The sequence below is a fragment of the Triticum urartu genome, chromosome 7A, assembly GCF_056163025.1.
Source record: "Triticum urartu cultivar PI428250 chromosome 7A, HENAU_Tu73, whole genome shotgun sequence".
Lineage (NCBI taxonomy): Eukaryota > Viridiplantae > Streptophyta > Magnoliopsida > Poales > Poaceae > Triticum > Triticum urartu.
The window spans coordinates 282,611,695-282,622,839 of record NC_141879.1 but is presented as its reverse complement, the minus strand read 5'-3'; the positions used below and the strand labels follow the sequence as shown (position 1 = coordinate 282,622,839).

The 11,145-nt window shown below is 47.5% G+C and overlaps 1 protein-coding gene across 1 annotated transcript; it reads left to right on the top strand.

The window, feature by feature from the left end:
• Positions 1-6,267: 6,267 nt before the first annotated feature.
• Positions 6,268-10,434, top strand: LOC125522410 (pentatricopeptide repeat-containing protein At4g33990-like). Its single transcript, XM_048687474.2, has 2 exons — positions 6,268-8,223; positions 9,521-10,434. The coding sequence occupies exon 1, from the start codon at positions 6,369-6,371 to the stop codon at positions 8,178-8,180; it is 1,812 nt and encodes a 603-aa protein (XP_048543431.1). The 5' UTR covers positions 6,268-6,368; the 3' UTR covers positions 8,181-8,223; positions 9,521-10,434.
• The last annotated feature ends 711 nt before the right edge of the window (positions 10,435-11,145 follow it).

The following is an 11,145-nucleotide window of genomic DNA, read 5'->3' as shown; positions in this document are numbered from 1 at the left end:
CATGACGAACCTACGAAAACGATGATGAGCCCAGATTCCACAAAATGGCTTGAGGCCATGAAATCTGAGATGGGACCCATGTATGAGAACAAAGTATGGACTTTGGTTGACTTGCCCGATGATCGGCAGGCCATAGAGAATAAATGAATCTTCAAGAAGAAGACTGACATTGATGGTAATATTACTGGCTATAAAGCTCCACTTGTTGCAAAAGGTTTTCGACAAGTTCAAGGAGTTGACTACGATGAGACCTTCTCACCCGTAGCGATGCTTAAGTCCGTCTGAATCATGTTAGCAATTGCCACATTTTATGATTATGAAATTTGGCAAATGGATGTCAAAACTGCATTCCTTAATGGATACCTTAAAGAAGAGTTGTATATGATGCAACCAGAAGGTTTTGTCGATCCAAAAGGTGCTAACAAAGTGTGCAAGCTCCAGCGATCCATTTATGGACTGGTGCAAGCCTCTCGGAGTTGGAATATATGCTTTGATAGTGTGATCAAAGCATATGGTTTTGTACAGACTTTTGGAGAAGCCTGTATTTGCAAGAAAGTGAGTGGGAGCTCCGTAGCATTTCTGATATTATATGTAGATGACATATTGTTTATCAGAAATGATATTGAATTTCTGAATAGCGTAAAAGGATACTTGAATAAGAATTTTTCAATGAAAGACCTCGGTGAAGCTGCTTATATATTGGGCATCAAGATCTATAGAGATAGATCAAGACGCTTGATTGGACTTTCACAAAGCACATACCTTGATAAAGTTTTGAAGAAGTTCAAAATGGATCAGGCAAAGAAAGGGTTCTTGCCTGTATTACAAGGTGTGAAGTTGAGTCAAACTCAATGCCCGACCACTGCAGAAGATAGAGAGAAAATGAAAGGTGTTCCATATGCTTCAGCCATAGGCTCTATCATGTATGCAATGTTGTGTACCAGACCTGATGTGTGCCTTGCTATAAGTTTAGCATGGAGGTACCAAAGTAACCTAGCAGTGGATCACTAGACAGCGGTCAAGAACATCCTGAAATACCTGAAAAGGACTAAGGATATGTTTCTCGTGTATGGAGGTGACAAAGAGCTCGTCGTAAACGGTTACATCGATGCAAGCTTTGACACTGATCCAGATGACTCTAAGTCACAAACCGGATACGTGTTTTTATTGAATGGTGGAGCTGTCAGTTGGTGCAGTTCCAAGCAGAGCGTCGTGGCGGGATCTATGTGTGAAGCGGAATACATAGCTGCTTCGGAAGCAGCAAATGAAGGAGTCTAGATGACGGAGTTCATATCCGATCTAAGTGTCATACCTAGTGCATCAGGTCCAATGAAAATCTTTTGTGACAATACTGGTGCAATTGCCTTAGCAAAGGAATCCCGATTTCACAAGAGAACCAAGCACATCAAGAGACGCTTCAATTCCATCCACGATCAAGTCAAGGAGGGAGACATAGAGATTTGCAAGATACATACGGATCTGAATGTTGCAGACCCGTTGACTAAGCCTCTCTCACGAGCAAAACATGATCAGCACCAAGACTCCATGGGTGTTAGAATCATTACAATGTGATCTAGATTATTGACTCTAGTGCAAGTGGGAGACTGAAGGAAATATGCCCTAGAGGCAATAATAAATTTGTTATTTATATTTCCTTATATCATGATAAATGTTTATTATTCATGCTAGAATTGTATTAACCGGAAACTTAGTACATGTGTGAATACATAGACAAACATAGTGTCACTAGTTTGCCTCTACTTGACTAGCTCATTGAATCAATGATGGTTATGTTTCCTAACCATAGACATGAGTTGTCATTTGATTAACGGGATCACATCATTAGAGAATGGTGTGATTGACTTGACCCATCTGTTAGCTTAGCACCATGATTGTTTAGTTTCTTGCTATTGCTTTCTCCATAACTATACATGTTCCTATGACTATGAGATCATGCAACTCCCGAATACCGGAGGAACACTTTGTGTGCTACCAAACGTCACAACATAACTGGGTGATGCTCTACAGGTGTCTCTGATGGTGTTTGTTGAGTTGGCATGGATCAAGATTAGGATTTGTCACTCCGATTGTAGGAGAGGTATCTCTGGGCCCTCTCGGTAATGTACATCACTATAAGCCTTGCAAGCAATGTAGCTAATGAGTTAGTTACGGGATGTAGCATTACGGAACGAGTAAAAGAGACTTGCCGGTAATGAGATTGAACTAGGTATTGAGATACCGACGATCGAATCTCGGACAAGTAACATACCGATGACAAAGGGAACAACGTATGTCGTTATGCGGTTTGACCGATAAAGATCTTTGTAGAATATGTAGGAGCTAATATAAGCATCCAGGTTCCGCTATTGGTTATTGACCGGAGACATGTCTCGGTCATGTCTACATAGTTCTCGAACCCGTAGGGTCTGCACGCTTAACGTTCGGTGACGATCGGTATTACGAGTTTATGTGTTTTGATGTACCGAAGGTAGTTCGGAGTCCCGGATTTGATCACGGACATGACGAGGAGTCTCAAAATGGTCGGTATGTAAAGATCAATATATTGGAATCATATGCTTGGACATCGGAATGGTTCCGGGTGAAATCGGGAGGTTACCGGAACCCCCCGGGAGGTATATGGGCCTTATTGAGCCTTAGTGGAAGAGAGGGAAAAGAAGCAAAGGAGGGGGCGCCCCCCAAGCCCAATCCGAATTGGGAAGGCCCCCCCACCCCCTTTCCTTCCTTCTCTCCTAGAACCAACAAAGGGAAGGGGGGATCCTACTCCCACCTCCCTTGGGGCGTGCCTAGAGAGGCCGGCCCCCTCCCCCTCCTCCACTCTTTTATATACGAGGGAGGGGGCACCCCATGGACACACATGTTGATCATTGATCATTAGCCGTGTGCGGTGCCCCCCTCCACCATAATCCACCTCGGTAATATCATAGCGGTGCTTAGGCGAAGCCCTGTTCCGGTAGCAACATCATCACCGTCATCATGTCGTCGTGCTGACGAAGCTCTCCCTCGAAGCTCTACTGGATTGTGAGTTCGCGGGACGTCACCGAGCCGAACGTGTGCAGATCACGGAGGTGTCGTATCTTCGGTAACTAGATCGGTCGATCGTGAAGACATACGACTACATAAACCGCGTTGTCATAACGCTTCCGCTTACGGTCTACGAGGGTACGTAGACGATACTCTCCCCTCTCGTTGCTATGCATCACCATGATCTTGCGTGTGCATAGGATTTTTTTGAAATTACTGTGTTCCCCAACAAAACTTCCCTACAGGGGTGCACCACATTACCCAACACGCTCGATCCCTCTGGCCGGACACACTTTCCTGGGTCATGCCCGGCCTCGGAAGATCAACACGTCATAGCCCCACCTAGGCACAACAGAGAGGTCAGCACGCCGGTCTAAATCCTATGCGTGCAGGGGTCTGGGCCCATCGCCCGTTGCACACCTGCATGTTGCGTACACGGCAGGTGAGCAGACCTAGCAACCTCCATTACAATAGAAGTTACATTACTCGGTCCAACCCGGCGCGCGCCGCTCAGTCACTGATGTCAAGAAGGCTTCGGTTGATACCACGACGTCAAGTGCCCATAACTATTCCCACGTAGTTGGTTAGTGCGTATAGGCCAGTGGCCAAACTCAGATCAAATACCAAGATCTCATTAAGCGTGTTAATTGATGTAACCGCGGACGCTGACCAGGGCCAGGCCCACCTCTCACCTAGGTGGTCTCAACCTGCCCTGTCGCTCCGCCACAAAGTAACAGTCGGGGGCCGTTGGGAACCCAGGCCCACCACTACCTGGATGGAACCACCTGCCCCTTCAGCCCCCATATCCAAATCACTTGCGGGTACTCAATGAGCCGGCCCGACTTTAGTCACAACATGTATCATGTGTAATATGTATAGTATATACCCGTGATCACCTCCCGAGTGATCACGACCCAATAGTATAGCATGGCAAACGGACAAGAGTGTAAGGCCACTGATGTAATACTAGCAACCTATATTAAGCATTAGGATAGCAGGTAAAGGTATCAACAGTTGTAGCAACAATGATTGGCTATGCAACAGAATAGGAGCTATCGAATCAACAACAGTAGCAAACCTAATGCAAGAATAAGAGAGAAGAGAGTGGGCGATATCTGGTTGGTCAATGGGGAGGGGGCTTGCCTGGTTGCTCTGGCAAGGAGGGGTCGTCAACACTGTAGTCATACTGGGTAGCAGCAGCGTCAGTCTCGGTGTCTAACGAGAGAAGAGGGGGAAGAAACAATAAATATAATGCAAATATAAGCATGACGATGCATGACATGACAACGAGTGTTGCTAGGTGGGCCCTAATGTGGCAGTAGGTGGTACCGGCGAAGAAGGGAAATATCCGGAAAAGTATTCTCGGTGTTTCACGTTTTCGGACAAACGGACCGGAGATGAAATGCTGCACGTTCTCTATGCTAGGGACGTCTGACGGACGAACAGGCTACGCATTTGGATTTGTCTCGTCATTCTGAGCAACTTTCATGTACAAAGTATTTTCATCCGAGTTACGAATTATTTTATATTAATTTTTAAAGTTTTTTAAATATTTTTAGTTTATCAAATTTAATTTAATTCAAAATTTAATTTATTGCGTCATCATGACATCATCGTGATGTTGCGGTCAAAGTTAACCATTGACCAGTCAACCAGACAGGTGGGTCCCGGTTGTCATAGTCTACTAACTAATTAATAGAAGCTAGATCTATTAGCATATTAATTAGGTTTAATTAGTTAACTAAATAGATTAATTAAGTTAATTAATTAATTGTAATTTCTTTTCTTTTTCTCTTTTTTAGGGCGTAGGGCCCACATGTCATAGGCCTAGAAGGCCTAACGGGCGCTAGCGGGCGCCCGAGCGGTGGTTAACGGGGCGGAGCCCCGGGGGAGGCCGAACCCGGGCGGCGGAGGACGTGCGCGGGGGCGAAGGTTGCGGGTGAGCGCGGAGCTCCAGGACCGCGGGCGCGGAAGCAGAGCGTCGATGCAGGGAGGAGGCAACATCAGCGGGAGAGTGGAGGTCGACGGCTGGCGCGCGGCAGGGGGCGGAGGAACGCCAGGAGCTGCGGCGGGCGGTGCGGCTCGCGAGCGGCCGAGCGGTGAAGGCCATGCGCGCGGGGGGGGGGGGGGGGGGGGGGGGGGGGGGTATATAAAGGGCGGGGCCGTCGGCAGCAGCGGGCGGCAACGATAGTGGCGACAGGCGGCGGCAACGGCAGCAACTGCGGGCACGGGAGCGAGTGACCGGGGGCCGCGAACCCGTGAGGGTTGGGCGGCGCGTGAGTGCGGCCAAGGCGCAGTGGGGGCACGGGCGGCCATGTGGCGAGCGGGCAGGTCGCGCGACCACGGACGCGGTGGACGCGGCGTGCGGGGCGGGGGGCGAGCGCGGCACGACGAACACGACGACGAGTGGAGGGGTTCGAGAGGGGAGAGCTCGGCTCACCCATGTTGCTGAGGAAGGGGGCGACGAGGTTTGGTGAAGCCGACGGAGAGAGGATGAGGACAGGGACGGCATCCGGGCTAACGGCGACGAGGACGACGGGGTGATGACGCGCGATGGCTGCGTGGGTCGGGGGCATCCGTTGCCCCTGATCCAGATCCACTCGGGGACGGGGAGGGGAGACGAGAGAGAGATGGGGTGGATCATGGGGGTAGTTAGGGTTTAGGTGTGGGAGTTAGGCCATATAGGGCAGTGGGTAATGAGTGGGCCGGCTGGAGTAGCCAGCTGGGCCACTGCCCAGTTGGAAGGGGGAGGATTTGGGTTTACTTTTTATTTTCGTTTTGTTTTTACTTTTTTATTTCTTTTTTGTTTCTTTTAATTTCTATTTTCTATTTTGTTTTCTATCCAAATAAGTTTTTGTACACAAGAAACTTTTCTCATAAGCTCTTTGTAATACATCGGGACTATCCACAGGGTTTTAGGTTAATTTTGAAAGACTTTAATTTTAGTTTGAATTTAAATGGGCCACTATTTGTTGTTTGCCCAAATCAAAAATAAACAAGGGCAATTTGGGAGTTCCAAAAGAAGATGGTTCAATCGATCAGGGAAATTTATACTAAAGTCCGAACATTTCTAATTTTAATATTTAAAAACATTTACTGTTTGATTCGATTTTTAATTAGAGTTCAAACAGGTTTTGAATCATCATAAATTTAACAAAAGTAATCATAATAACATGACATCAATAATAGAGGATTACTGTAGCTTAATTATTCGGTCGTCACCTTTATAAAGCGGTACGATTACCCAAAAGAGCATTTGTTCGGCAACCAAACACACTTACAAACCCTGAACCCCAAATGCTCGACAGAAATCCTGAGCGAAGCCAATGCCGCCTCCCCGCCCGAGCGCCCGCGTCGAGGAGGAGAACCTCCTCGTGCGCCTGGCGGCTCGGTGCGCGTCCGGGCGCCAGCTCGATCAGCTCCACGCCCGCGCCGTGCTCCTCGGCCACGCCCGAAACAGCTTCGTCGCCGCCAAGCTCGTCCGCGCCTTCGCCGACCTCGGCCACCTCGGCCGCGCGCGCGCGGTGGCCACGGCGCTCGGCCCCGCCGCCAACGCCTTCGTATGGACAGCGCTAGTGCGAGCGCACTCCCAGTCGGACGCCTCCGCGCGCGATGCCGTGGCGCTCTACGCCCAGATGCATCACGGTTGCCCGGGGATCAAGCCGCTCACCTTCACCGTTTCCTCAGTGCTGAAGGCGGCGGCTCGCCGCAAGATGCTGCAGGAAGGCGAGCAAGTTCACGTGCACGTGTTCAAGAATGGATTCCAAACCGACGAACGCATTGCGACGACGTTGGTTGATTTCTATGCGAAGTGCAGCAGGCTGGATGACGCCCGCAGGGTGTTCGACAGATTGTCCATTAAGGATGCTCAGCTGTATAACACTATGATTGCTGCACATATGGAGGTAGGTGAGGTGGAGCGTGCAGAGGAGCTCTTTGAGACGATGCCGGAGAGTAATGCATACACTCTTGTGGAAATGGTTTGTGGGTACTCCGCACGTGGTGATATGGACTCTGCAAAGCGTCTCTTTGAAATAGCAGTGGCAAAGGGAGCAGAAAACTCGGTCGTGTGTACAGCCATGATATCTGGCTATGCAAAAACCGGCAATGCTGATGATGCTAGGGCCGTCTTTGATGGAATGAGAGTGCGGGATGCTGCAACCTGGAATGTGATGATTGGCGTGTATTCAGGTGCTGGTCGGGCTGCAGAGGCTGTGGATCTCTTCAAGATTATGCTGGAGACTAGAGCAAGGCCAAAGGTGGAGCCAAACCACACTACAATCTCTATTATTGCAGCTGCATGCGCGCAGTGTGGGTTACCGACTCAGGCTAGTTGGATACAGGATTATGTGGATCGTCATATGATGTTGTTGAATAGCCATACTGTAGCTGCCCTCATTGATATGCACTCAAAGTGTGGTAATATAGAAAGAGCACTTGACTTGTTCTGCAGCTGGAGGCAAAGAGATCTTATCTGTTATAGTTCTATGATCTCTGCGTTGGGCATGCATGGCCGTGGAAAAGATGCAATTGCGGTTTTTAACGAGTTGTGTGACAATGGCTTCGATCCCGATGAAATCTGTTTTGTGTCAGTCCTCAATGCTTGCAGTCATACAGGTCTGATTGATGAGGGACGCCGATACTTCAAGACGATGAAGGATGACTACAACATTATTCCTACTGTAGAACATTACCTGTGCGTGGTGGACTTGCTTGGTCGTGCGGGATGCATTGATGAAGCTTACCAAATGATCACACATGAGATGCCAAAGGACATTGAACCACATGCTGGAATTTGGGGCGCTCTGTTAAGTGCCTGTAGGACTTACTCAAATGTCGAGATTGGGGAGGTGGCAGCAAGTCACCTATTCAAGTTGGAACCAAATAACGTGGGGAATTATGTCCTGCTTTCAAATATATACGCAAATGCAAAGAAGTGGGATGGAGTCCAAAAGGTTCGAACCCTCCTGAGGAGACAAGGAATGAAGAAGCCGCCTGGGTGGAGCCAAGTTGATGCTGAAGGCAGTCTTAGAGAGTTTATCACCGGTGAGCTTGACAGTGTTCTAGAGGCGGTCTTGGAGATACTGAATTGGGAGCTCAAGGATCATGGTTACAAGCCAATCATAGAAGATGAATGAATTATTGAAGATACTCATTTCTCAAGAGTGTATTGTTCTCAAGGTTGGTTGTTTCTTTCATCAAAGTCCGCAAATCTGCATATGGGGAATTTTAAAATTCTGGACTGAAGAGTGGAGCTCCGCACCTCATAATGGAGGCATCACCATGTTGGTGCTGTAGACCATGGTGTGTTAACAAAGAATAGATATGCTACCCAAATTCCTTTTTTGGCGATCCAAATATAAAGCAGGTGGCTGCCAAATTTAAATTTTACAACATTTTATGAGCTGCCGACAATTCCAAGATCGACTTGTCTGCAGTCTAGCCAGTCACAAGGAATCACGCGGTCTTCAGATATAGACTTAAGCACATTTGGTAGTCCAAAGCCCAAAATGTAACTGTTCATAGAATTGCTACACCGTAAGGGTTGAGCTTTCAAATTCGGAAGTAGAACTACAAAAGGTCTTATGAGCACATATTCTCATGGCATCATATCATATATTCTTAGAAGCCATGTGGTGGTTATTGCTGGACATGTGTAGTGCAAGTGTAAAAAGGAATGTCAAATAAGAGCTAGTGCATGACCTTTTTCTGTGCGATATGAGGCTTTCCTTCTCTGTTGTATGCATGTTTGCTCTTGGTCCTTGCTCATTACCACAGCCAGCTGTGTGAGAGCTACCAGTGTGATGCTTTGGCATAATCTCTGAAAGCGGTAACAGATTTGGAACTTTGATCTCTAGTGATCTTATCCAAATCTTCTGGTTTTACTTTCAAGGATACTGGCTAGTGGATTTCTGTGTGTTCCTCTCTTTAGTGCTACCAACGAGCACATGGCAGTGTGTTTCGCATTCACCATATAAAGTAAATCTGACTTGATTTGTGTGTACATTTTATTGCTGGATACACGGAGTGTATACAAAGGAATGTCAAATAAGAGCTGGTGCATGACCTTTTCCCCGCGCGAGCGGTATGAGGCTTTCCTTTTCTGCTGTATGCACGTTTGCTCTAGGTTCTTGCTCATTACCACGGTCAACTGTATGAGAGCTACCGGACTGAAGCTTTGGCAGAATCTCCGAAAGCATCAACAGATATGGAACTTTGATGTCTAATACTCTTATCCAAATCTTCCCTACTTACTTTCAAAGATACTAGCTAGTGGGTTTTTTGTGTTTTCCTCTCTTTAGTGCTATCAATGAACACATGGCGGTGTGTTTTGCTTTCTCCACATAAAACAAATCTGACTTAATTTGTGTATTCATTTCTTTCTTATGCCAAAACATTTTATAAAACAGTAACGAAAACCATGTACTTGCACTCGCCATATTATTTGCTGTAGTTTAACAGAAGTCATGTCTTACAGGGTGCTGTAAAGAAATGGTGAAGCATATATTCAGTATCACATTTCAGATCGCTGGCGCCACGTAGCATCCCTTGGTGTTGCCCAAAAGTCCAGACTCCCAAAGTAAAAGACTCCAGGTTGTTGCAACTGGGAAAAGAAGATGAGAAAGAATATAACCACCTCTGACAGTGATTGCAAGAGATGACCCAGCTGGTTTGGTGATACCTATTTTGCATCCTCTGTGGCCTATTTAAACCCAGGCATTTGCATGGTCTCCTTTCAACACAAGAAGCATGGCATGTAGAGGAAGTGGAGGGGGCTCTTCAAGGACTTTCCTCTCCTTCTCCCTCAAAGGCCTCCGACGGAGGGCTTTGGGTGAGATGAAGAGGGCGCTCCTTGCTGTCGAAATCCATGCCATTTGTCTAGTAGATTTGTAATGCCGCTGTACATCGCAAGGCCCTGCTTTGACCCTCTGTGGAGTACCGGCTCTGCTGCAGTCGGTACTCTTGTACCTGCTAGCCATGCTGAAGACAGTGAATGAAGTATTTCAGAATTTCCTTTGAAATCTGAAAACAGCAAGAGGTGATAAGCCTTCGGGACACCGAGAGTATGGACTCTACTGACAGTAAGTTGTCAGCACCATCTTTGCTGGGTAGTAGAGTTGTGGGCTCGATTCTATGTACTAGCAGGGTATAAATGCATGCATTGTGTAAATTTGTTTGAATCAGACTCTGTGAAATCCATTATCCATGCGTTTATCTCCAAGTTGCAGGGGTGTATTAGAAGAGCGCATCTGCGTGGATGGTGTGGTTGCACCTTTTTTGTACTCTGATTGGCAAAAGGATGGATAACTGCATTTTTTGTACGACAACGTAGATTTTAGCTTGCAAATAGGGATACAATAGAACATCCACATCTTTGGCTTTTGTCTTGCATATATCTAGCTAATGCACGCCCAACCACATTTGCTTTAAAGGCAAAGTTTGAATAGCACCTTCACAAAATCTTGCATAAGCTGCACAAAGCATTGCTTGGATTGTTACTTTAGTACTGGAATGGGTGTATATGCTGTCGACTAGAGGTTAAACCTAGAGGTAGGCAATGGCACGCGTACCCTTTGGCGCTTGTGCTCTAGCGACTCAAGCGGCTAGGGTTGCTCGCCTCCTGCCGCCGCCGCCGCATACTCCGTCTGCTGTGGCCTTAGGCCATGGAGGCGTGGTGGATCTCGGTCATTGCCGGCGGGAGGGCTCCAATTCCGGTTTTAGATCTCTTTTTGTGCCTGTTTAGGGTTTTTGTCCTGCTCATGAAGGTGAGGCGCGGCGGTGGTCCTATATGGCTTTAGCTCGACGACTTCCCAAATGTCTACTACAACAAGGTTTGCCCGGCTCCAGTGAGGAGGGGGTGATGACAACGGCGCGTCTTTGGCTCGCTCCAGTGATTGCAGTCGTCATTAGGTGGTTTATGGATCTGGATGTATTTTTTTTACTTCTAGTGCCCTCTGTACTACCTTGAATAGATTGGAGATTTTCTCAAAAAAAAAGACCTAGAGGTAGGCGATGTACATACTGTTTGGTTATTTGCACCATTTTGGGGCTTTTTGGGAACCTGCCGGTTGAGCCCGTAGGGGCAGTTTGTTTGGTTGCTCG